The sequence below is a fragment of the Microcaecilia unicolor genome, chromosome 3, assembly GCF_901765095.1.
Source record: "Microcaecilia unicolor chromosome 3, aMicUni1.1, whole genome shotgun sequence".
Taxonomy (NCBI): domain Eukaryota; kingdom Metazoa; phylum Chordata; class Amphibia; order Gymnophiona; family Siphonopidae; genus Microcaecilia; species Microcaecilia unicolor.
The window spans coordinates 91,138,759-91,166,541 of NC_044033.1; the positions used below are offsets into that span (position 1 = coordinate 91,138,759).

The 27,783-nt window shown below is 43.5% G+C and overlaps 1 protein-coding gene across 1 annotated transcript in view; it reads left to right on the forward strand.

Annotated features, from left to right (window-relative positions):
- The window catches only part of XPO1 (exportin 1), a 543,231-nt gene that overhangs the window by 318,498 nt on the left and 196,950 nt on the right, over positions 1 to 27,783 (forward strand). Inside the window, 2 exon segments of the mRNA XM_030196174.1 lie at positions 9,064 to 9,220; positions 9,361 to 9,524. Coding sequence (XP_030052034.1) covers positions 9,064 to 9,220; positions 9,361 to 9,524 — 321 coding nt within the window.

The following is a 27,783-nucleotide window of genomic DNA, read 5'->3' on the forward strand; positions in this document are numbered from 1 at the left end:
GGTCGAGGGAACGCTGTCCCCTTTCCCTCTTCCTGCGTGCCCCCACTTGATCAGAGTTCCCCGCACCACCGCCTTCAATGCAGCCCACAATACCACTTCTGTGACCTCACCATTATCATTAAAGCAACAAAATTCCTGAATAGGCAACTTAATCTCTTCCCTCACTTTCTCATCCCCCAAAAGTGAATCATTCAACTTCCACCTGCTCCTCTGCTCCCCTTGACCCAGTCCCTTAAGCCTAATCCACACTAGTGCATGATCCGAAATTTGAATGGCCTCTATCTCAGCCTCCCCCACCATATGCCAGCTATTTCGATGCACCCACAACCCGTCTAAACGGGCGTATGACGGTGTTTCATGGGTGTAGAAGGTATAATTCTGCTGCATTCCACGTAACAACCTCCAACAATCTACTACTTCCAGCTCTTTCATAAACTGTATCAATGCTTTTTGCCCGGGCCCACTCTGTTGCCCCCGTCCAGTTGAATGGTCTAATCGTGCATCCAGAGCAACATTAAAGTTCCCTCCTACCACCACTTGCCCTCCAACAAATCCCTGGAGCTCCTCTTTTAATGTTTGGAAGAATCCCCTCTGACCCACATTTGGGGCATAAATATTGATCAATGTAAGCTCCTTACCCTGCACAGCCACATAGCGACCACTAGGATCCCGGAACTCGTGTTGGATTATAAAGGCCCCCCCCCCCCCCCCCAATCCTCTTGGGTCCTCCCCCCTGGTGAACCACGAACTCCCGAAAGGGCTTATGACGCAATGTATGCGCATCTCTTGGTCTCGAATGCATTTCTTGTATTAGCGATACATCCCACTTCAATCTATTCAACTCCTTAAATATTCTACTCGGCTTCCCTTGGTTATTGAGCCCATTTACATTCCAAGAACCCACTAACAATGTCTCTACCCTCCCTTTTGCTTATCTCTGTGTCATTGGATCAGCCATCCCTCAAGGAACAACCCCACTCCTCGGGAGGCACAAGCACTTCTAGATTTATCCCCTGACCCCCCTCCAACACCTCTGTTACACCACCGCACTCATTCGTCTCTTCCCTCCTACCAGGCTTCCTTCCACTCCCCCACCCCCCCCCCCAGACCCACAAATTACAGACAAGTCACCCATAATCCCAGCCATCTTATCCTCTCCTCCTTCCCCCTTCACATTCATTCAGCATACTCCCACTACCCCCATTCTCTCCAGAGACCCGTATCCCTCCTCCCCTCTCTGCATGAAGCCCCCTGCACGTCACACCCAGCATTTTCTCTTATCTGCATACTGTCCTCAATGATTTAAAGAATCTTCCACCAGTCCTCTTAAATCTTCTCTCTTCAAGAAGCATACTTGTCGGACTTCTTTCCACGATCCACCCACCAGTTGCCAAGCTGAATCTGCCCTAGGTTCTACTGCGGCAATTGGTTGCTTTGCCTGAGCTGGAACTCTACTACATCCCAAAGCGCGCAATGCTGACCATGCTTCGTCTGGAGTCTTAGCTTTGCGTGATTTCCCGTCCACTGTCGGCCACACCGCAAATGTGAAGAGCCACCTGTAGCGGATCCCCTTTGATCTCATAAATTCTGTAACTTCATGAAAAGATCTGCATTTTTGCAAAGTAGACCCTGCCAAGTCCTGATACACTCCAATCTTATAGTTTTTCCACTGGATCTCTTTTTGCTGCCGTACTTTAATCAAGATCTTCTCTTTCATGGGAAAATCCGCAAAACATACAACAATGTCATAAGTACATAAGTATTGCCACACTGGGAAAAGACCAAGGGTCCATCGAGCCCAGCATCCTGTCCACGACAGCGGCCAATCCAGGCCAAGGGCACCTGGCAAGCTTCCCAAACGTACAAACATTCCACACATGTTATTCCTGGAATCTTGGATCTTTCCAGTCCGTTAGTAGCGGTTTATGGACTTGTCCTTTAGGAAACCGTCCAACCCCTTTTTAAAACTCTGCTAAGCTAACCGCCTTCACCACTTTCTCCGGCAACGAATTCCAGAGTTTAATTACACGTTGGGTGAAGAAAAATTTTCTCCGATTTGTTTTAAATTTACTACACTGTAGTTCATCGCATGCCCCCTAGTCCTAGTATTTTTGGAAAGCGTGAACAGAAGCTTCACATCCACCTGTTCCACTCCACTCATTATTTTATATACCTCTATCATGTCTCCCCTCAGCCGTCTCTTCTCCAAGCTGTATAGCCCTAGCCTCCTTAGTCTTTCTTCATAGGAAGTCGTCCCATCCCCGCTATCATTTTAATCGCCCTTTCGCTGTACCTTTTCCAATTCACTATATCTTTCTTGAGATGCGGCGACCAGAATTGAACACAATACTCAAGGTGCGGTCGCACCATGGAGCGATACAACGGCATTATAACATCCTCACACCTGTTTTCCATACCTTTCCTAATAATACCCAACATTCTATTCGCTTTCTTAGCCGCAGCAGCACACTGAGCAGAAGGTTTCAGTGTGTTATCGACGACGACACCCAGATCCCTTTCTTGGTCCGTAACTCCTAACGTGGAACCTTGCATGACGTAGCTATAATTCGGGTTCTTTTTTCCCACATGCATCACCTTGCACTTGCTCACATTAAACATCATCTGCCATTTAGCCGCCCAGTCTCCCAGTCTCGTAAGGTCCTCTTGTAATTTTTCACAATCCTGTCGTGATTTAACGACTTTGAATAACTTTGTGTCATCAGCAAATTTAATTACCTCGCTAGTTACTCCCATCTCTAAATCATTTATAAATATATTAAAAAGCAGCGGTCCTAGCACGGACCCCTGAGGAACCCCACTAACTACCCTTCTCCATTGTGAATACTGCCCATTTAACCCCACTCTCTGTTTCCTATCCTTCAACCAGTTTTTAATCCACAATAGGACATTTCCTCCTATCCCATGACCCTCCAATTTTCTCTGTAGCCTTTCATGAGGTACCTTGTCAAACGCCTTTTGAAAATCCAGATACACAATATCACCGACTCCCCTTTGTCCACATGTTTGTTCACTCCGTCAAAGAATTGAAGTAAATTGGTCAGGCAAGATTTCCCCACACAAAAGCCATGCTGACTTGGTCTCAGTAATCCATGTCCTTGGATGTGCTCTGTAATTTTGTTTTTAATAATAGCCTCTACCATTTTCCCAGGCACCGACGTCAGACTCACCGGTCTATAATTTCCCGGATCTCCCCTGGAGCCTTTTTTAAAAATGGGCGTTACATTGGCCACCCTCCACTCTTCCGGTACCACCCTCGATTTTAAGGATAAGTTTGCATATCACTAGCAGTAGCTCCGCAAGCTCATTTTTCAGTTCTATCAGTACTCTAGGATGATACCATCCGGTCCAGGAGATTTGCTACTCTTCAGTTTGCCGAACTGCCCCATTACGTCCTCCAGGTTTACCGTGAAGTCAGTAAGTTTCTCCGACTCGTCGCTTGAAATACCATTTCCGACACGGTAACCCACCCAAATCTTCCTCGGTGAAGACCGAAGCAAAGAATTCATTCAGTCTCTCCGCTACGTCTTTGTCTTCCTTGATCGCCCCTTTAACCCCTCGGTCATCAGCGGCCCCAACCGATTCTTTTGCCGGCTTCCTGCTTTAATATACCGAAAAAATTTTTTACTATTTTTTTTTGCCTCTAATGCTATCTTTTTTCATACTCCCTCTTGGCCTTCTTAATCTGCGCCTTGCATTTGCTTTGACACTCCTTTTGCTGTTTCTTGTTATTTCAGACGGTCCTGCAACTCGATGCGATCTTTGTATGCGAAGGTCCAAAGATTGATTACAATCCTCTGAAGACCAATATATGTCCACACAGCTCCCGTATCATTGCTTCACAATTACTAAATATATCCAGGTCCGGAATTCCTTTAATCTCAAATTATTGCACTGCGACTTGTTTTCCAGGTCCTATCTGTTGTTCCTTAAGTTACATAGTACACATAGTAGATGACGGCAGAAAAAGACCTGCACGGTCATCCAGTCTGCCCAACAAGACAACTCATGTGTGCTACTTTTGTGTATACCCTACTTTGATTTGTACCTGTGCTCTTCAGGGCACAGGACCGTATAAGTCTGCCCAGCACTAGCCCCGCCTCCCAACCACCGGCTCTGACACAGACCGTATAAGTCTGCCCAGCACTAGCCCCGCCTCCCACCACCGGCTCTGGCACAGACCGTATAAGTCTGCCCAGCGCTATCCCTTCCTCCCACCACTGGCTCTGGCACAGACCGTATAAGTCTGCCCCGCACTATCCCCGCCTCCCAACCTCTAGCCCCGCCTCCCGAAGTTGCTGTACTTCAGTAGTTTCCATTCCATATCCACCTTCTTACGAAGGTTTCCCATGTCCATCTTGAGCGTCACCAGCCCCTCCTCCACCTCACCGACGCGAGCCCCGAGGTCCCAAATTTCAGCCCGAATATCCTTCAGGGCATTCTGCACATCTTTTTTGGACCCCCGCCAAATCCGCCTTCAAGTCCTGAAACCACCTCACCACATCCGATTTGGTAATCTCACTGGTCTCTGTCCACACCATCCACAGAGCACTCTTTCTCCGTCTCCGAGGAAATCGGCGCCATCTTACTCTCTCAAGGCTCAGGCCCCGCCATGTCCGCCTTCATTTACTCGCTCTGCACCGTCGTGTATCTAAACCTCTGCAAGCTCTTTTTCGGTGGCATAGCACTAGAAGCAAGTGCTGTACACAAACACATAAGAGAGAGTTCCTGCTCAACATAGTTTAAAATCTATTCAGGACAAACAAATAGGGAGTTCATTTGATGAATGATTAAAAGCAGTCTCAAAAAGGGCTAGGAATGGAGCTTGACGCGTGGCTCTGGAAGTCTGTTCTAGGCGTACAGTGCAGCAGGATGAAAGTAACAAAGTTGCAGTATAGACAAGTAAATTACCTGATGTATAGAGTTCCTGGGGAGGGGTGTAGGGAGAGAGGAGAGGTACTAAGGAGCTGCCAAATGAATATGTTTGCGAGTCAGTAAGAGAAGTTTGAAATGTATACGGAAACGGGGCCAGTGAAGTGACTCGAGGAGAGGGGTTAATATGAGCATGATGAAGCTGGCAGAAGATAGTTGTGCAGTAGAACTGTGAACAGATTGAAAAGGAAGTCTGAGAAGAACACATTTCAGTAATCTAAACAGGAGGTGATAAGAGCATGTATAAGGGTTTTGGTAGTGTGATCAGAAAAGAGAATAATTTTGGTGAAGTCATAGAGAAAGAAATGATAGAGGTTTTTTAGCAGTCAGATGTGAGCAGAGAGATTGAGAGGAGTCAAAGATGACAGCAGGGTTACAAGCTGAGGAGACAAAGGATGAGAGTGTTATCCACAGAAATAGAGAATGGGTGAAGAGAGTTTGTCAGATGAATACATTAGTCTTGTTTGGCAAGTGTATATGAGTAGATTGGAAGGAAGTCAGCAAATATTTGAAATGTATGAAGTCAGCATGAGAGCAGGATTTTAGCTATAGATGCTCAGCAGAACGTGCACAGGAACATAGCAGATTCTGGTGGTCAACCAAAGCTGGTGTTTAAGGGGAATGGGAAAAGGAAGAGTGTCCAGGAGAGGGAAGAATAGTATTGTGGGAAAAGACAGCCTCATTGACAGGCTTAGATAACATGGTGGAGAGGATGAAAGGGTCAGTAGCTTGAAGATTCCAGAATGTGGTGCTGGTGATTGAATGAGACTGAGAAGTGGATGATAGGCATAAAAGTTATCATATTGTCAGAGAGGCATGTAGAAATTAGAGGGTGAATAGTTTAAGAAATATTAAGATTGAGGCAGTGGCCACACTGGTGAGAAGGAGTAGGTGAGCATAGCTGGAGATTGAATGAGGAGATTAAAGTAAGAAATTTTAAGACCTAAAAGTCAGGGGGGACGGCATTACTACTACTACTATTTAGCATTTCTATAGCGCTACAAGGCATACGCAGGTCTGCACAAACATAGAAGAAAGACAGTCCCTGCTCAAAAAGCTTACAATCTAATAGACAAAAAAAAATAAAGTAATCAAATCAATTAATGTGAACGGGAAGGAAGAGAGGAGGGTAGGTGGAGGCGAGTGGTTACAAGTGGTTATGAGTGAAAAGCAATGTTAAAGAGGTGGGCTTTCAGTCTAGATTTAAAGGTGGCCAAGGATGGGGCAAGACATAGGGGCTCAGGAAGTTTATTCCAGGCGTAGGGTGCAGCGGGACAGAAGGCGCGAAGTCTGGAGTTGGCAGTAGTGGAGAAGGGAACAGAGAAGAAGGATTTATCCATAGAGCGGAGTGCACGGGAAGGGGTGTAGGGATGGACGAGTGTGGAGAGATAATGGGGAGCAGCAGAGTGAGTACATTTATAGGTTAGTAGAAGAAGTTTGAACAGGATGCGAAAACGGATAGGGAGCCAGTGAAGGGTCTTGAGGAGAGGGGTAGTATGAGTAAAGCAACCCTGGCGGAAGATGAGACGGGCAGCAGAGTTTTGAACCGACTGGAGAGGGGAGAGGTGACTAAGTGGGAGGCCAGCAAGAAGCAGATTGCAGTAGTCTAAACGAGAGGTGACAAGGGTGTGGATGAGGGTTTTGGTAGAGTGCTCGGAAAGAAAGGGGCGGATTTTATGGATGTTGTAAAGAAAGAAACGACAGGTCTTGGCAATCTGCTGGATATGAGCAGAGAAGGAAAGAGAAGAGTCAAAGATGACCCCAAGGTTTCAAGCTGAGGAGACAGGGAGAATGAGAGAGCCATCAACAGAAATAGAAAACGGGGGGAGCGGGGAGGTGGGTTTGGGGGGGAAAATGAGAAGCTCGGTTTTGGTCATATTTAATTTCAGGTGGCGTTGAGACATCCAGACAGCAATGTCAGACAAGCACGCTGAAACTTTGGTTTGGATGCAAGGTGAGATATCAGGGGTAGAAAGGTAGATTTGGGAGTCATCAGCATAGAGATGGTAGGAAAAGCCATGGGATGAGATTAATGAACCAGGGGAAGAAGTGTAGATAGAAAAGAGGAGGGGACCAAGAACAGAACCCTGAGGTACGCCGACAGGCAGAGGGATAGAAGTAGAAGAGGATCCACCAGAGTGAACACTAAAGGTGCGGAGCGAGAGGTAGGAAGAGAACCAGGAAAGGACAGAGCCCTGGAATCCAAGTGAGGACAGGGTATCGAGAAGTATGCTGTGATCGACAGTGTCAAAAGCAGCGGAAAGATCAAGAAGAATGAGGATGGAATATTGACCTCTGGATTTAGCCAGTAATAGGTCATTGGAGACTTTAGTAAGCGCAGTTTCGGTTGAGTGGAGAGGGTGAAAACCAGATTGTAGTGGGTCAAGAATAGCATGTGAGGAAAGAAAATCAAGGCAGCGGCGGTGAACAAGCACGCTCAAGTAATTTGGAGAGAAAAGGAAGGAGGGAGATGGGTCGAGTGAAGGCTTCTTAAGGAGAGGTGTGACCACAGCATGTTTAAAGGCAGCAGGGATTAGTGTGAATGTTTGTCCCTTCTATCAGTAAGAAAGGTCAGGGGGTCCATAATTGACAGCTACCTAGAGAGGTAGTGGAGCAAATAGGTGAATGGAAAGAACTTCAGTGGAAGAAAAGCAATGAGACTGAGGTGGAAGAAGAGGTTGAAACCTATAACAAGGCAAGAGTAGTTCCCTAATACCACCACCACTTTCAACTGGATGAGGTGTATGGGAGAGAAAAGGTAAGGCCTTTCACAAAGGGCAGTAACTGAAGCAGAATCTTTAGGGGGGGAAAGTGTCAGAACAAGATGATGGAGAGTATACAATATAAAGAAGTCATGAATGCAAGCAAGCTTGTTGCACATTCCACAGGCACGTGAGCAAGAAAGAGAAGAGGGAGAATGAGAGGAATAGAGAGGTTGTGGTTTGAAATCACAGTTAGAGTAGATGATTTGGAGGGCCCAGATTCAAATCATTATCTCCAGTAGAGAGGAGGAGAAGGAGCAAGAGTATGGATTAAGTTCCTTCATTGCTACTTGTGGATCACAAAGCCCTTCTGGAAATTGGATCTATTATTCAGTGCGCTATGCAAAGGTGAGGTGACTTCTAAATCCTCTTTGCCTACTTGGATTAATGAAGCCATTTGATCTGCTTATAGATTTAATCAGAAGATGGTCCCAGTAGGGCTTCATGGAGGCTAAGATGGTTTGCTCCAGAGGTCAATCACAGGCCAGTGGCATTTGATTTTTGCAAGCTTTTATCGAGCATTATAGGCTGGGTGTGATTGTGGACCAGGAATAATGCCACCTTGGTAGAGGGGTTTTCTCTTCCTTCCCAGAATCTTGAAGCTTTGGTACAGTCCCACTCATCTGGACTTGTTTAGCAGAATGAAAAGAAGGGCAAAATATTTTGTTTTTACCTGATAACTTCCTTTCTTTGAATCGTGCTAAACCCAGTTCTCACCTGGGAAGACTGCAGCTTCAAAGGTCTGCTGCTCTCTTTTAGCTTGTTGGTACATAGGTTTATCCTTGTAAATCTTGTTGAACTCACTTGATATTTTGTGAGATGTTTTTCATGCATTTTTTTTAGTACTTTTCTACATCGACATTTTCAGTAATATGCAGGCCAGTTCCAAGGCTGCACCACATCTTGTTCTGTGATGTTATTGGAACGTTTCAGGTCTCTTCCTCCATCTGCTGGTAAAAGGACTTAACCCACTCATAGCAGGATTCCAGGAAAGGAAATTTTATCAGGTAAGAGCAAAATTTCACCTTTGAAGGTACATGGTTATGCAGTGAGCCATGTTAAGTTGTAGCGTGAGCCTCGACACAAATGTTATGTGCTAAGACAGACTAGCCATACTTTATCTAACCAGCATGTTCCTTGTTTTGTGTTGTTCCTATTGAAATCCTCCCCCCCCCTTTTTTTTTTTTTTTTTTTTTTTTAAATGGTCCTAGGTTCTATAACTATGTACATTTTTATTGTTCAAAAGTAAAAATAAACATTTACATAAGTTGGGGAGTTTTATTTACATATAAACTTTGCTAAAGAGGAGTAGCACTAATCATGAGCAAAATGTTATTTCCTTTTCTTGCAGGATCTTTTGGGACTCTGTGAACAAAAACGAGGAAAAGATAATAAAGCAATTATTGCTTCAAATATCATGTATATTGTAGGTCAATACCCAAGGTTTTTGAGAGCTCATTGGAAGTTTTTGAAGACAGTAGTCAACAAGCTGTTTGAGTTCATGCATGGTAAATATAGCTTGTGTGTGTAGACCTGTAATGCTTCTTTTTCTCAGAATTCCATTTCATGTGGTTTGTAACTACAGAACTTCAGTTTTATAGTGCTCACATTTTCTATGAAGTGTAAAACTTATTAAAATATTTTTTAGAAACCCACGATGGTGTTCAAGACATGGCTTGTGATACGTTCATAAAAATAGCCCAGAAGTGCCGCAGACATTTTGTTCAGGTTCAAGTGGGAGAGGTGATGCCATTCATAGATGAAATCCTGAATAACATTAATACTATCATTTGTGACCTTCAACCGCAGCAGGTAAATGTCTAATTTTGTCAACTAGCTATATATATGTTTGTTGAAATACACCTGAGCAACCAGTGCTTCATAGAGATGGCTGGTAGGATCTGATTTGCATGTCTTATTTAGTAACAGTTGCTGATTATTCTCAGTAGTCCTTCCTCTCATTAGTTTTTGTAAGGACATTGTTGTTTTTTTTTTTTATTTTATTATACTCTTAATTTTCACACTAATTTTTCATGAACCCTCAAAAGTTAGTTGCAGGGCAATTCTCTAACAGGGCACCTGGTAAAAGCCTAATCCAGTGGTTCCCAAACCTGGTCCTGGAGGTACCCCAACCAGTCCGGTTTTCAGGATACCCACAATGAATATTCATGAGAGAAATTTGCATGCAGTAATCTATAAAGGAATGTAGCTTCCTACTTTATAGAATACTAGTCTAATTGAGTGTACTACATATTTAACATCTATGTGCCAGCCATAGAGCTGGTGTAAGCATTAGTGCCTAGCTGCTGCAAATACTGGTGTAATTTTAAAGTATTCTTTGTTTAGAAGTTTGAACCCCACCAACGTTCAGTCCATGTGTACACCCACTTACAATTAAATCACTAAACACAATAGCACTTAGATGGATTTTTCACAGTTTTGTGCTCATGTGCACACACACAAACTGTCAGTGTTCTAAATATTTACATGTGTAATGGACATTTAAATATTTGTGCCTGTGTTACAGAATTACTCCCTTGGTGCCTAAACTAAATAAGGTATATGCGAGAAAGTATCTTTCCTTTATTTAAAATTCCTCTGTATATCTAGCCAAACTTGACTACAAGTTCTACAGTACTATGGCCAGGCTTTGTTGCTGTCCTAAAAATGATGCGTAGTAAATTGTGAAGAAACTGTGTGTGTTAAGCCTGTAAATGTATTGGATATTTTCCTGCCTAAATTAATTCTGAAGAGTATTTCTCTAGTTTGGCCAGCAGATTGTGCATGTTTATGCTTAAAGCTGTTACAGAGGACTGACTTCTCTTTCTTTTAGTTGGCACACAGATAATAGGATGTGCCCGTAGTGATGTAACCCGTTTTTATTTGAAACTTAACTGTTCTGGGCTCTGATTGGCCTGGAGTTGAAATTACCCAGCAGATGCTGGCTGTTGCTTCAGTCTTAGCCTGGGAAGAAAAAGAGACAGATCCTTTGCTGAGGCTCTGTGAACAGTTTAACAAATTATAGAGTAGTAAATCACCTGGACCAGATGGCATACATCCAAGGGTACTCAGAGAACTCAAGCATGAAATTGCTGATCTGCTGTTAGTAATATGTAACCTGTCGTTAAAATTGTCCATAGTACCTGAAGATCAGAGAGTGGCTGATGTGATGCAGATTTTTAGAAAGGGTGATCCGGGAAATTTTAGACCGGTGAGCCTGATGTCGGTGCCAGGCAAAATAGTGGAAACTATTATAAAGAATAAAATTACAGAACACATAGACAAACATGTTTTAATGGGGCAGAGGGTAGGGTTAAATGGTCATTTTTCTCAATGGAGAAGGGTGAACAGTGGAATGCCGAAGGGATCTGTACTGGGACTGATACTATTTAACATATTTGTAAATGATATGGAAATCGGGACGACAAATGAGGTGATCAAATTTGCAGATGATACAAAACTATTCAAGGTTGCTAAAACACATGCGGACTGTGAAATATTGCAAGAAGACCTTAGGAAGTAGGAAGACTGGGCGTCCAAAAGACAGGTGAAATTTAATGTGGACAAAGGCAAGGTGATGCACATTGGAAAGAATAATCCAAATCATAGTTACCTGATGCTAGGTACACCTTGGGGGTCTGAGCTCAAAAAAAAGATCTGGGGGGTATTGTACATAATACACTGAAATCTTCTGCTCAGTGTGCAGTGGCAGCCAAAAAATCAAATAGAATGCTAGGAATTATTAGGAAAGGGATGGTGAATAAGACTGAAAACACTATAATGCCTTTGTATCGCGCCATGGTGCGTCCGCACCTTGAGTATTGCGTTGTTCTGGTTGCCGTATCTCAAAAAAGATACAGCAGAATTAGAAAAGGTTCAAAGAAGAGCGACCAAAATGATAAAGGTTGGGGCTCTTCAGCTTGGAGTAGAGACTGATGAGGGGAGATATGATTCATGTCTACAAAATCCTGACTGGTGTAGAACAAGTAGAAGTAAATTGATTTTTTTTTACTCGTTTCTAAAGTACAAAGACTAGGGGACACTCGAAGTTACATGGAAATACTTTAAGACAAATAGGAGAGAATATATTTTCACTCAACAAATAGTTCTGGAACTCTTTGTCGGAGGATGTGGTAACAACGGTTAGCATATCTGGGTTTAAAAAAGGTTTGGACAGATTCCTGGATAGTCTGTTATTGAGACAGACATGGGAAGCAACTGCCAGGTACTTGTGACCTGGCTTGGCCACTGTTTGGAAAACAGGGCTAGATGGACCATCGGTCTGACCCAGTTTGGCTACTCTTATGTTATGTTCAGTTATATATCCTGACCTTCCCAGGTACTGTTCAGGCAGTATATAGATGTTTAGTGTGTTTGTTACATTTGTACCCCGCGCTTTCCCACTCATGGCAGGCTCAATGCGGCTTACATGGGGCAATGGAGGGTTAAGTGACTTGCCCAGAGTCACAAGGAGCTGCCTGTGCTGGGAATCGAACTCAGTTCCTCAGGACCAAAGTCCACCACCCTAACCACTAGGCCAGTGGAATAATTGATTCATTTTTCAGCTATCTGTTATTGTTTGCCGATTGCACAATTTTTTTGTTCATTGTTCCAGTGTGAGAATAAACATATTTATTTATTTATTTGTTCATTCTGCCTGCCTGGACTGATAAAGAATCCTGGTGGTTTGTGTGTTGAGTCTGTGAGTGCTTTCTGGGAACTGTAGGACCACTGGATGTCTGGCTTCAGTAACCTAGAAATCACGGGGGATAATCTGGTAGCGGGAGACTCGCCCAGAGGCGGTTGTGACCTAGTCAATGGGAGGAGGGTTCTAGTGTAGAGCACAAGCAGCAGGTGCAGGCAGACCTGAGCTGAGCTGGGGATAGACCCTCTAAGTGACCGTGGGGTATCCCCAGGCGGGTAGCTAGGCGTTTCATAACAGACCTCTTTTTTTTTTTTTTTTTTTTTTTTTTTTTTTTTTTGTGGCAGCGGTGGGATTGTCAAGTTCAGTCTGCAGCGTGAGGGTCACCATCCACTAAGTGGTTCAGAGTCTCTTTTATCTGTAACCTCCAAACACAGAGCACAGTGAACAAGTAACAGGGTCCCTTTCCTGTTCAGTTTTTTTTTTGTAGTGTTACGAGATTAGCAGTGTGCTGATTGCGACTGATAGCTGCCCTCAGACAGTTGATATGCCTGTCCTAACACACAAGCAACTGGATAACCTCAGCAGAGAGGAGCTGCAGGACTGGCCTGCGCAGAGTTCTCCTGTGGGCAGAGGCCTGTGAGTTGGCAGGGCCAGATGTCACACCAGCTGAGATCCAGCAGATCTACATGCTAGAACGACAGCAGCTGTATGAACAGCAGCAGCAGCGGCGAGAGGATTGGGACGAGCGGCAGTGGCAAGAGGACTGGGAAGAGCAACAGCAGTGAGAGAAGCATGAATTTCAGCTGCAGAAAATTAAGCTGGAGATGGAAATGGCTAATATCCAAAGCTCTAACCCAACCCCTGCGCCAAGGCCCGAGGCAGGATCCACAGCCCGTATCAGGCCCAACTTGTTGTTGCAGTTTGATGATACCAGAGGTGACATAGATGGGTATCTAGCTGCCTTTGAAAAAATTTTCTTCCTCAACGAGATTCCTTAGAAAGACTGGGTGCACTATCTGTGAGAAAAGCTCACTGGTAGAGCACTTGAGACGTTCCAAGGACTTTCCATGGAAACATGCTCCCAGTTTGAGGAGGTGCGCAAATCTTTGTTGAAAGTTACGCCATTATTCCCGAGACCTACTACTACTACTACTTAGCATTTCTTACAGACTAAAGTCCTGGACTTTGCAAAAGGGGACAGATGATACTCGCTTCGAGTTTATGATTCTGCTAGGATACCACCATCAATGGTGGCTCAGTGGAGCTGAAGCAGTGGCGTACCAAGGGGGGGGCGGTCCGCCCCGGGTGCCAGTGCTTGGGGGGGTGCTCCGCTCCCGCCGCCTCCCGTGGCCGTTCCCGTGGCGCCGCACATTAAAAAAACCGGCGAAGCAGCGTCGCAGGCAGCGCCTCGCACCCTGCTTGTAAAAAAAAAAAAAAAATCAAATCTCCTTCCTTCTCCTCCTCGTCTTGACGTCGACTCGGGCCTTCAAGACGAGGAGAAGGAAGGAGATTTGATTTTTTTTTTATAAGCAGGGCACGAGGCGCTGCCTGCGACGCTGCTCGCCGGTTTAACGGGACTGAGGGTGGGGAAGGAGAGGGGCGAAAGGGACTCGGGTGGGGTGTTCAGAGGGGAGGAAGGGGACTGGGGTGGGGGTTTCAGACAGGGGAGGGGAGAAGGTGACTGGGGTGGGGATCTCAAATGGGGGGGAGGGAGAAGGGGACTGGGGTGGGGAGAAGGGGACTGGAGTGGGGGTCTCAGACGGGGGAAGGGGAGGGGAGAAGGGGACTGGGGTGGGGTTGTTCAGAGGGGAGAAGGGGACTGGGGTGGGGATCTTAGACAGGGGAGGGGGAGGGGAGAAGGGGACTGGGGTGGGGATCTCAGAGGGGAGAAGGGGACTGGGGTGGGGGTGTTCAGAGGGGAAAAGGGGAGGGGAGAAGGGGACTGGGGTGGGGATTTCAGACAGGGTAGGGGAGAAGGGGACTGGGTGGGGATCTCAGACAGGAGAAGGGGACTGGGGGTGGGGGTGTTCAGAGGGGAGAAGGGGGCTGGAACTGGGGGCTGAAAAAAGGGGCAGAGAGAGAGAGGGGACAGATCCTAGATGGAAGGGGGAGCGAGAGGGAGGGCAGACCCTGGATGGATGGGAGAGGGAGGGCAAATGGTGGATTGAAGGGGCAGAGAGAAAGGGCAGGCAGTGGATGGAAGGGACGGCAGAGAGGGCAGACACTGGATGGTAGAGAGAGAGCGTGAAGACAGATGCTGGATGGAAGGAAGACGGTGAAAAGAAGATGAGGAAAGCAGAAACCAGAGACAACAAACTGTAAATAAAATATATTTTTTTATTTTTTTTGCTTTAGGATAAAGTATTGTAGATGTGTTAAATGTTATAATAGAACATGTAAATAAGGTAATCTTTTTATTGACTAATTTTAATACATTTTGACTAACTTTCGGAGAACAAAACCCCCTTCCTCAGGTCAGGATAGGACACTGTAACAGCACTATACTGTACTGACCCGAGGACGGAGGTTTTGGCCTCTGAAAGCTAAATGTATTAGTCCAATAAAATGGTATTATTTTACTTTCTATATTTGTTTTATTTCTATTTGTTAATTTGTAAAGTGGTGATTGGTACTTGTTAGTTTTTTTCAAATTTACATCTGCTGTCTTTATATTTTGCACGGTACTAGGGGACAGTTTCTGTTTCTGTGGTGTTGCATTGTATGCGGAGTCTGGCATTGGGGTTCAGTTTAATTTTTGTCTAAATAGAAAGTTTATGATTACTTATTCTATAGTGGATTAGGGTGTATCTGTGTTTGTGAAAAAGACATGGCTTTCAGTTGGCATTGACTGTGCAGGATCTACGATCTGTACTATTCTGTCTGGTTTCGTTTTACAATAGGTGAATTGATGTTCTAGTGCTCACTGTAGTGTTTAAGATGCTTTCCTTTTCCTTGTGTGACTCGTAGAAATGACTGCTTATGGTATGGTAGAATTGCTCTATAGGTCCTGAGTGTTTTGTATTCTCGGCATGCCTAGTACTGGATTTGGGGGGGGGGGGGGGGGTGTTAAAAAATGACCGGCCCCGGGTGTCGTCTACCCTAGGTACGCCACTGAGCTGAAGTTAAAACTACTACTACTACTACTTAACACTTCTAAAGCGCTACAAGGGTTACACAGCGCTGTACAGTTTAACAAAGAAGGACAGTCCATGCTCAAAGGAGCTTACAATCTAATGGACAAAATGTGCAGTCAAACAAATTTGGGCAGTCTAGATTTCCTGAATAGAGGTATAATGGTTAGGTACCGAAGGCGACATTGATGAGGTGGGCTTTGAGCAAGGATTTGAAGATGGGCAGGGAGGGGGCTTGGCGTATGGGCTCAGGAAGTTTATTCCAAGCATAGGGAGAGGCGAGGCAGAAAGGGCAGAGCCTGGAATTGGCGGTGGTGGAGAAGGGTACAGCGAGGAGGTATTTGTCCTGTGAGCGGAGGTTTCGGGTAGGAGCGTAAAGGGAGATAAGGGTAGAGAGATAATTAGGGGCTGCAGATTGAGTGCATTTGTAGGTTAGTAGGAGAAGTTTGAACTGTATGTGCGGTACCTGATCAGAAGCCAGTGAAGTGACTTGAGGAGAGAGGTGATATGAGCATATCGGTCCAGGCGGAAGATAAGACGGGCAGCAGAGTTCTGAACGGATTGAAGGGGGGATAGATGGCTAAGTGGGAGACCAGCGAGGAGTAGGTTGCAGTAGTCCAGGCGAGAGGTAATGAGAGCGTGGACGAGAGTTCGGGTGGTGTTCTCAGAGAGGAAAGGGCGAATTTTGCTGATGTTATAGAGAAAGAAGCGACAGGTCTTGGCTATCTGCTTGATATGCGCAGAGAAGGAGAGGGAGGAGTAGAAGATGACTCTGAGATTGCGGGCAGATGAGACGGGGAGGATGAGGGTGCCATCGACTGAGATAGAGAGTTGAGGGAGAGGAGAAGTGGGTTTGGGTGGGAAGACAATAAGCTCTGTCTTGGCCATGTTCAGTTTCAGGTGGCGGTTGAACATCCAGGCAGCAATGTCGGATAAGCAGGCCGATACTTTGGCCTGGGTTTCCGCAGTGATGTCTGGTGTGGAGAGATAAAGCTGGGTGTCATCCGCATATAGATGATATTGGAAAACATGAGATGAGATCAGCGAGCCCAGGGAAGAGGTGTAGATTGAAAAAAGAAGGGGGTCCAAGGACAGATCCCTGAGGAACTCCAACAGAGAGCGGGATGGGGGTGGAGGAAGAACCATGAGAATGTACTCTGAAGGTACAGTGGGAGAGATAAAAGGAGAACCAGGAGAGGACAGAGCCCTGGAACCCAAATGAGGGCAGTGTGGCAAGAAGTAAATTGTGATTGACAGTCTCAAAAGCGGCAGATAGGTCGAGGAGGATGAGGATGGAGTAGTGACCTTTGGATTTGGCAAGGAACAGGTCATTACAGACTTTAGTAAGTGCCGTTTCTGTCGAGTGTAGAGGGCGAAAGCCGGATTGAAGCGGATCGAGGACGGCATGAGAGGAGAGAAAATCAAGGCAGCGGCTGTGAACGGCACATTCAAGTATCTTGGAGAGGAAGGGTCGGAGGGAGGTGGGGCGGTAGTTGGAAGGACAGGTAGGGTCTAGTGATGGTTTTTTGAGGAGTGGTGTGACTACAGCATGCTTGAAGGTGTCAGGGACAGTTGCAGTGGAGAGAGAGACGTTGAGGATATGACAGGTGGAGGGGGTAACAGTAGGAGAGATGGTGTTAAGTAAGTTGGTGGGGATGGGGTCAGAGGAACAGGTGGTGCATTTCGAGAAGGAAAGAAGGTGGGCGGTTTCCTCCGGTGATATTAGGAGAAGGAGGCCTGGGTTGGTTGGTTGAGGGGGTGGGTTAAAGGGTGTGGGTTAAACCCTGAAGGACTGTCAAAACCTGATGATCCTGGAGCAGTTCCTGCAGTGTTGTCATACAGAGGTGAGGGGACGTGTTCAAGATCACTAGTCCCATACTCCAGAGAAGGTGGCTCAGTTGGCTGACATCTTTATGGCTAACCGTCCCTGGTTGGCAAAGAGAAGCCGTCCTTATTCACAGCAGCTGGGATCCAAGGGCAGCCAGGGCCCTAAGCCAAATATTCCTGCACCCTCATAGACTGGCAGCAAATCCTCCAGTGTTCCCCCAAAACCTAAAGATTTTAGGCATGAATGTCCTTGTTTCTAGTGTGGGCATACAGGACATTTCAAAGTGGATTGCCTAGACAATCCGAAGCCTGCACTAAAGAGCATTCCAGTTCCTGCACCTAATCTGGTGGCTTTCGTGGGTACCTACCACTCGCCTCCACCTACCCTCATCTCCTCCTTCCTGTACACATTAATTGATTTGATTTGCTTACTTTATTTTTTTGTCTATTAGATTGTAAGCTCTTTGAGCAGGGACTGTCTTTCTTCTATGTTTGTGCAGCGCTGCGTACGCCTTGTAGCGCTATAGAAATGCTAAATAGTAGTAGTAGTAGTAGCTCCAGTTCCACGAAGGAGACTCACACAGTTGCCACAGCACAAAAAGTTACTGGTCATTCATCAAGCAAGGAATCAGATTTCCACAACACTATAGCACTCCAGTAACTGTGAACCAGACCCAGGTGGCTGGGCTTGTGGACGCTTGCTCTAGCATGACTTTGTTATGACCAGAGTTAGTGCCGGAAGATGTTATTCTACCAGTGCACACTGCAAAGTTAGTGCTAGCCAGTGGATCCAGAGAGAGAGACTGTACCCATTAATCAGAGTATTCCTGTATTGGGGTACCAAGCCTGGATACAGAGGAGTAGGCATAATGAAAAACATGCCCGGACCAACATGGGTCCAATGAACATTACCCTTGATAACGGAGTCAGCATTTCCGCTATGGTGACCCATAGTCAGGCCCAGGTGCCCCAACAAGCAGAAGCAGCAGAGATCACCTCTCCAGTTCCAGATCCTGAACCAGTCTAGGTGGAATCGGCTGACCAAGCAACAGGAGGAGGCGCTCCAGTGCTTCCAGCAGCACCAGTTCCAGAGGTGACCAGGGCCGCGAGTATGGAGCAGCCTGACTTAACTGACACAACTACTGATCAGACTGTTGACCCTGATTTGTCAGTCACCAACAGAGACCCTTCCAGATATGGTTTTCAGGAAGCACAGCGCTCTGACCCTGACCTGGAAGCCCTGAAGCAGAGGATTGGTCAGCCAACCAGTGAGATCGGTATAGATAGTATCCTATGGAAAGAGGGCTTGTACAGAGAGACTTATCCTGCTGATACTAATAGGCCCTGGACAGCAGGCAAGCAGCTTATAGTGCCCAGGGCATACAGAGAACAACTCCTACAGATAGCACATGATATTCTACTAGCAGGACATCAGGAGGTGACATGCACACGCACTAGATTGACCTAGAACTTCTATTGGCTGGGAGTATCTCGAGCCGTAGCTGACTATTATTAAACCTGTGATGAATGCCAAAGAGTGGGTAAGACCCTAGCTCGCTCCCGTGTTCCCCTGAAACCTTTACCCATTACCAATGAGCCCTTTTGAGAGAATAGTTGTGGATATAGTAGGGCTTCTAGCTGCCCCTAGCCAGATTGGGGAAAAATATATTTTGGCAGTGATGGACTTCGCTATCGGATATCCTGAAGCAGTAGCCTTATTCTCCATAGAATCAGATAAATTAGCCACTGCCCTGCTAGAAATATTTTTCTGGGTAGGATATCCACAAGAAATACTCTCAGACCAAGAGACACAGTTATGTCTGAGCTGATCCAAAATCTGTGAGCACACTGTTGAGTGAAATCTGTATGTACCATATCATATCACCCTGAAACAAATGGGTTGGTGGAGAGATTTAATGATACACTAATGCACATGTTATAGACTTTAATAGAAACAGGAAACCATAATGGAGGGAAATACTTGCCCTACTTACTGTTTGCACACAGAGAAGTGCCTCAGAAGTCTACAGGGTTCTCCCCATTTGAGTTGCTTTATGGCCAGAGAGTGAGAATGCCCCTTTAACCTTATAAGAGAACTTTGGGAGGGGAAAGTTGATACCTCTGATATCCCTGTAATTGAATATGTAGTTAATATGTGGCAGAGATTAGAAGAACTTGTGGGCTTTGTCAGAGATAACTTGCAGGCAGCCCAGACTAAGCAAAAGACCTGTTAGGATCGTTAGGCCCAAAATAGAGAGTTCTATGAGGGCCAGCGGGTACTTGGTTTAGTCCCAGTTTATCAGAATAATGTTCAAGCTAATTGGGCGAGACCTTACAAGGTCATAAGATACCTGAATGATGCAAACTATGTTATATCTATAAACTCTCAAGACAGGAAGCTGCATACCTTTCATGTAAATATGTTAAAGGCCTAATCAGATCGTACATCTATGGTGCTAGCATGTGTGCATCCTACCAGAAGAGTGTCAGAATAGTGAGCCCATACCTAACCTCCTAGCAGAGACATTACCAGAGGGATCTGACACTGAAGACAAACTATTTAAATTTACAGACTGTGAAAACACTTTCAGTCAAAAGGGGAAACTAGAACAACAGGAAACTTATACACTGAAAGTGTTTTATACATAAGACACACATTTTACATGCGCTAAAGTCTGAGAAAGATTGCAGTATGAAAAAGGAGCTAGTGCAGCACCTGAAAAATAATAAAGAAACTAGAATATGTGCAATTGTAGACTATGGGAAAAGCTGTATCAATAAAGCAAACATTACAGAATATTAGAAAAACACTGATGATCAAATATCTTTATGTCCTGGTTATGACAGTAGCTTCTGTGTATAAGTTTTTTACTTCAGGTATACTGCACTATTTCCCATCCCCCATCTCTCTTTTCCTATCAGCCACATGAAGGAATTTCTTGCTGGTCACATGCTCTGATGGTGAAAATGTTGCTAAGGCAACTCAGATACCTGGTATATCCTGTTACAAAAGTGATTTACTGAGAAAAGGTATGGCAAGGACCAATTGCAAGCTTCCAGCACATATGAAAATCCCAATTACTAGTCTCCAGCACATATGCAGCACCTTTGATTGGTCCAGGGTAGAGGAGAGGTGGATTCTCACCACAGCCTATAAAACCACACTGGAGACAAAGTAACTTTGAAAAACCAGGCATGCTTGAAGAGATTTTCAGATCCGTCCAATGGCCTATGGTTTTTCCCGAAGGGGTTCCCACCTACCCTTCGTAGAATCTAATTCTCTATATCTAAGAATCTTTCTTTCATTTATTCTTTCTCTGCTTTCTTTCTGTTCTGTGACCTTTGTATGAGGAACAAACTCGTCTTCCTTCTTTTTCTGTTCTTTATATAATTAGTCTAATTACTTATAATTACCAGAGGTACTGATGTTAGATTTTGTAAGTTTTGTTATAATTTTACAACTGATGTCTGATGCTGTTCTGGTGGGTGAGTAATTAAAAAGACTTTTAATTCTCTTTAATTCCTATACAATTTTTTCTATAATATTTTATAAAATTTCATAAGTTGTTTTAAAATGCGCAGCCGAGTACACTTCAGTCAGGAAAAAAGCTCTACAAGAAATGCAAAATTTCACCCAGGAGAGAGACCAGTTTCAAGTACAGAGTGTAAGAAAAGTTTCAGTTTCTGGAAATTATCAAAGCAGCATAGAATCCCTTCAGGGAAGAAACTGTTTACATGTACTGAATGTAGAAAAAGCGTTATTCATAAATTAGAGTTAAAACACCAGGGAATTATATAGTTATCAAAAATCTGAACCATGTAATTGATTCCCGTATCATGTATAGGCTATTGAGTTCAAGCTCCAGTAGAAGTAAGCTTCAGGGAAAAAAAGAACAAGGGTTAATTTTCGTCAATTACTTCTGAGGAAATGATGAGGTAATATAGTTTCCTGTGCTTGATTAGAGTCTGCTGCCCACTGCAAACTTCGGTATGCCTGTAACACAGTACGGCAGATTAAAATAAAAACTGTAAGTTTAAATTCATATTAGAACTTTTTGTAATTAGGGCTATAGAATTAATACTTTAAAAGAACTTATTTAAATGTTATAAATTATGAGGAGAAAGAGAAAGGGTAATGCTTGATTATGTGCTTTAGAAGTACAGACAGAAAAGGAGAAGTTATTTCAACTGTGTATGCATGTGGAATAAAATTTGAATACAACGTATTTCCAAGTAAATGACTGTTATAAAGAAACATATAAATGAAAACAATTAGAATGTTTGTGATTCTGTAATGTGAGGGTTAATCTTTTGTTTCTGAACCAAAGCTTTTCGAAACTCTCTTGCTCAGAAGAATTCTAGTGTACAGCGCTGTGCATGCCCTGCAGTGCCATAGAAATGATAAGCAGTAGTAGTAGTAGATTCTGATTAAACCTTCATCTCTCATATTAGCTGTTCTTAGCAGTGCTTCAATACCCTGTAAAGAATCTGGCTTTCAAATGTAAATGCAGTTGTGGTTACAATTACTACTTTGGACTGGCAGGGGTTCCCCCCCCCCCCCTTATCACTTGTGAATCCTGACAAAAGCAAGGCAGAAATGTTATTGCAGATTGTATGGAAGCTTTAGAAATAATGTTTAAAAAGATTGAACTTATTGAAAAGCTTATCTCCAAGAGCAGCTATAGTTCCTGGTCTCAGCTCTGTAGTTTCAGAAGTAAATGTGCTATGGGTAATAAATCTTTAACTTCAACAATGATCTCTACAGCACTGTAAAATATAGAAACAAAACAGTGGATAACTTAACGCATTTAAATTCTAAACCCTATCTTAGAAGAAAAAGTAAATTAAAATGTCTCTTTCAAAAGCTCCAATGGGACAGCTTAAAACATGTTATATCAAGCAATCACTGTAATATATTTAGGGATTACGAACAGCATGTAAAAAAAACTTAGAAACCGGAAGTAAAATTAAAATGAGTCACACATAAGCTAATCTAATCAGTACAGGGCATGAGAAAAAAATACTGGAATTCTATAGAATAACATACCTTAAATACTCCAAACAATTATGTTAACAAGAACAGCAAGTAACAGATATATTTACATATAACAATGCAAAATGAAATATAGTTAGAACCAAAGAAAAATGTAACTCAGTTTCTGTTAGTCGAGAGCGGTCAAAATCTCCATACTAGATAGGGGGAAAAGTGTACAAGGTCCCTTAACAGGTTAGCAATATGACATGTGTTTCCTGTAGATAAAGAAAAAAGGAAGACCCCAATAAGCTTTACACAGAATACACACAGGAGTAAAACCATTCTCGTGCGCTGAGTGTGGTAAAAGCTTCTGTTATAAGCCCTGTAAGTGCAATGAACATGGCAAAGCTGATGGCCTCTCCAGAAAGGGAGCCAGAACCACCCTGACACTGGTCTATCTAGATCCGATCAGTGGACTGTGGAGGGCCACAGTCCTGGGTCTCTCTCTCTTAAGGGGGGGAGGTGTGAAGAAACTGTGTTTTAAGCCTGTAAAATGTATTGGATATTTTCCTGTTGTAAATATGTCTGAAGTTAATTTCTTTTGTTTGGCCAGCAGATGGTGCATGTTTATGCTTAAAGCTGTTACAAAGGACTGACTTCTCTTTCTTTTAGTTGGCACACAGATAATAGGATGTGCCCGTAGTGATGTAACCCATTTTATTTGAAACTTAACTGTTCTGGGCTCTGATTGGCCTGGGTTTGAAATTACCCAGCAGATGCTGGCTGTTGCTTCAGTCTTAGCCCAGGAAGAACGAGAGACAGATCTCTTTGCTGAGTCTCTGTGAACAGTTAGGGAAATGGAAAAGAAACTTGATATACCATCTTTCTGTTGTTTTTTGCAACTACATTTAAAGCGGTTTACATAGCATATACAGGTACTTATTTTTACCTGGGGCAATGGAAGGTTACAAGGAGCTGCAGTGGGAATTGAACCCAGTTGCACAGGATCAAAGTCCACTGCATTAACCACTAGTTTACTTTAGAAAGTATATAGCTGTTTAGTGTTGTAATTGATCAGTTTTCAGTTACCTGTTGTTGTTTGCTGATTGCACATTGTTTTGTTCATTGTTCCAATGTGAGAATAAACACATTTGTTTGTTCATTCTGCCTGTCTGCACTGATAAAGAATTCTTGTGGTTTGTGTGTTGGGTCTGTGAGTGCTTCTGGGAACTGTGGGACCACTGAGAGTGTGGCTCCAGTAACCTACAAATCACCGGGGTATAATTTGGTAGCTGGAGTCTCGCCCAAAGGTGGTTGTGACCCAGTCTGTGGCAGACGCCACCAAATGAGTTTGGACTAAGGCTACTTTTTTTCAGCCATCATGAATAGGAGATGCCAGTGTTCACCACCGCCACTTTATTGAGCTATTACTGAGAAAGGTGAGTTCTATATTAAATCCAATATCCAGTACCACACATAGTGTGAAGTAATACAAAACACTACAAATGTCACTCAGGACCTATAATAGCAGTAACTTCCACAAATCACGCAACAAGTACCTGCCTTAGAAAAAACAGCACCACAAACACTGCAGTGGGCACTAGAACATCAATAAACCTATTGGAAAAACTAAACAAGCCAGGTGAGTACAGATGGATTCTACAGCCATACTAACAGAAATTTCTTTCACACACGCAGATCAGACAGGCCCTCACACAGTAAAGAAGTAACCCCAAACTAAAAATAGAAATAAGTTAAACTGAACTCACAAAAAGCCAGACCCTGCATATAGTGCATCAACCAGAGAAAGTAATGCATGTCCCTTTGTACAATAGCGGATGTAAGTTTCAGATTTCAAAAACTGACACATTCCAATCACTACATTACAAATTAACAATTACAAATATAACAAAAATTGGAAAATATGATACCATTTTATTTGACTAAGTATATTTTTCAATTAGCTTTCATAGGCCAAAACCACATTGCTCAGGTCAGGACAGTATACTGCTGTTATGGTATCCTGTCGTGACCCGAGATTTTGGTCTCAAAAGTTAGTCAAAAAAATAAGACAATATTTTGTATTGGACTAATTTTATTTCCTATTTTCCAGCACCAAGCTTTCACCAAGCCTCTCTAGTGAGAAGGGGCGCAGGCAGTTCCTACTCAAATATAGCCATTTCCTTTGACTGATCTCTGTAGTCACATCCAGTTAACTTCTAAAGCAATACATACCTGTAGAGTCAGGTTTACTTCTTCATTAATGGAAGTTGAGGAGTCCTGGGTTCTCACCATTTCCAAAATGGACTACCACCTCAGGTTTAAATCTCTATCACATTAACCTGCTACTTGGTTTCAGATACTTCAAACCCATACCCATATGCTTCAAGAAGTTACATTTGTACAGCAGAATCTGTTTAGCTCACGAGAGGAATAGGGGCTTCCTTAAGTACTTCTTTCTTTTTCAGAATCATTCTGTTTTAGATCTCATCTTGTTCCAATGATGGGAGTTACTCAAAATGGTTACACTTCCTCTATCCTCTCATGCTTATAGAAAAGAGATTGTGTTCCCTGAATCACGATGCCTAGTAAAACATTTATTTTATTTATTCATGCTTGTTCCCCACAATTATCCAAAACCAAGTTTCAGTTCAATGTGGCTTACATTTAACAGTTGTTAGAGATTACATTGATTCAATTACATTTACCAGGTTGTATGATGCTATATTTTACAGTGGTTGGCAAGATAACTGCATATGGAATAATCAGTTCTCGTATGATTGTGTCCCTTCTACACACTGACCATCCAGTATAAAGCCTGTCCTTTTGGTTTTTCACCAGGTCCACTCTCTTCACGAAATATCCACGCAACTGCACAGACAAGCACATCTAGTGTTTCCATTCTTCAGTGGCTGACTTTTGGCAGCTTCTTTAAGTTCTGGCCCCCTTCTAGAAATACAAAACAGTGTGCCTCTTTCAGGGCCTAAGTCTTATATGTGTGGGAGCTTTTATTTATTTTTAATTATTTTCAAGTGGTCAGCATTTTGGGGTTTACAAATGAATTTTTATTCATAGGGACCATCCTGGACACATTAAGTAAATGCTTGTCTTCCAAGATAGGTTAAAGCTAATGCATCATGTCCAGAAGGTTCTGTGTTCAGTGACTGTCTTTGCAGTGACAATCAGTACTTAACCGTAACTGTTAAGACCATATGGCTGCTGTGGTCAGTTGTGCTGTTTTCTTGCCTGAAACCAAGGCCACAATTGGACCTCAGATTTGACTGGGATCAATGAATCCATCCTCTTCCCATCTCAGACTTCACTGGGATCAGTGCATCCATCCTCTTCCTGGCAAATTTTGTCTATCTCCTTCACTTCAGACCATGCTACAGTGATGTATGTCTGAATTCGTCCTGACTAAGGTGGGGGAGTCTCTTTCGCACTAGTATGTTTATTCCAGCCTCTCAGTGACTGCTTCCTTCCATGGTTTCCAGAAGATTGGTTTCTGATTTATTTTTAACAGGTCAGAATACCAAATTGGTCACTTGTTGATCTTCTGGATCATAACAAGAATACATCTTATAAAATGGAACCACAGTGGAAGCCAGCCCAGCTTGGTTATCTCCTAAAAGACTGCTGCTGTGGCAGATGCCAAGTAAAGTGAAATAGAGTATAATAGATTATCTCTGCAAAGTAGCCGTAGTGGCTGTGATGAGGGCCGTTTGATGCTGAAATTAGTGCTACCATGATTAAGGCTGAATGATACTGGTGCAAGCTAGAAAAACTAACCCCACCTAGGCATTTGGGTTTCTTTGAATTTTGTTAGTGAGTAGGATACTTTATGCCTCCAAGATTTTAATTTTAAATTGTATCCATACTTCATTTAAACTTTGAACCTTTGCAATTGCTCCTTTTTTAAAACTAAATTTCTGTTGTTGATAGCCTTGAGGCTAACAGCAACAATTTTCTGTGCTACCTTTACCACACAGCCTCCCAATGCAATATCCAAACATCCCTACCCCTGCCTTTTCCAATTGGAAGCAGAGTTACAGGCTTGTATTCATATGTATGTACATAGTGGGAGAGGTGTTCTTTCAAGAGAGAAGTCAGTGTTGTTTCTCCAGATACTTATGTTTCCAAAGAAATTGGATGGACTTTAACCTGTCTCCTAGAGAGAGAAAAATTCAAAATGCATGCTGACCACTATCCTGTCATTTTATTTATTTATAACATCATTTGTATCCCACATTATCCCAAACTAGAGTTCAGGTTCAGTGTGGCTTACAATCCAGTTATAAGCAGGTACTATTTCCGTCCCTAGAGGACTCACAATCTTGGTTTTTCTACCTGAGGGTTAAGTGACTTGCCCAGGGTCAGAAGGAGCTGAAGTAGGAATTGGACCCAGGATGCTGGGATCAAAGCCTGCTGCACAAACCGTTAGACCACTCCTTCTCTCCATAATGGGTGATTTCAATTACCCTGTATATTCAGTGCAGTAATCCTGAAAATTTAACTGGCTTTTAAGTGACTCACGAGAGGGTTGCCTTAGATCTGAAAGATCCTTACATTCACTTTTTTAGTCCACCTCCACCACTGGAAGTTTCTTTGCTTTGCTTTCAAAAATGGGCACTAGGAGTACAGAGTAGAGAATGACACAGGGACAAAATTTTGTCCCTGTGAGCTCTGTTGGATCCCATCCATACAAGCCTCCAACAGTTATAATTTATATATAATTTTATTGAAGTATAAAAGAAACAATATTCTATACAACTATCATTTTGTAAATCACAAACAATACAGGACAAGGATCAACAAAATCCCTGTCTCCCCTCACAAATATTCCCTCCACTATCAGGAAGACTGAACAAGCTAAATTACCACAGAATGCTACATAGAAAATTCATGTTAACAGAATACCTCAGTCACAGAGACACACAAATGCCAAATACATAATAGCTGACCAAAATGATAAAAATATGTTAACCTAAACCACAAGAAGCCACATGACAGAAATAGAAAGATACGCATTTTCTCCTATACCTTGCAAAATAAAGATCACATCAGAGATGGTGTTAAGGGGGTGAAAGCAGGACAACTGCCCCCTGGCCAGAAAGCCCTAAGCCTGCTGGAAGCTAAAGAAGGCATGGACTGGTAGTGGGCTTTGGGCCATAGCCACATCTAACACCAGCTGTGGTAGAATATATATTTCAAATTTGACATATTTCAATGACAAAATAGAAAATACATTTTTTTCTACCTTTTGTTGTCTGTTTATTTTTCAAATCATGTTGGTCCTGGCCTTTGGTTTCTGTTTCCCTCTGTCTTCTCACTTTCTTGCCAGGATCTCCTGCCCATTTGCTTTCTCCGTGCTGACCATCCATCTTCTAGCTCTTTGTAGCTGTCTTTCCCCATGCTCTGCATCTCTCTTCGCAGTGTCCATCTCCCCACATTCATTGCCACCACTCTGCCCCTATCTCCTTCGCCTATGTCCAG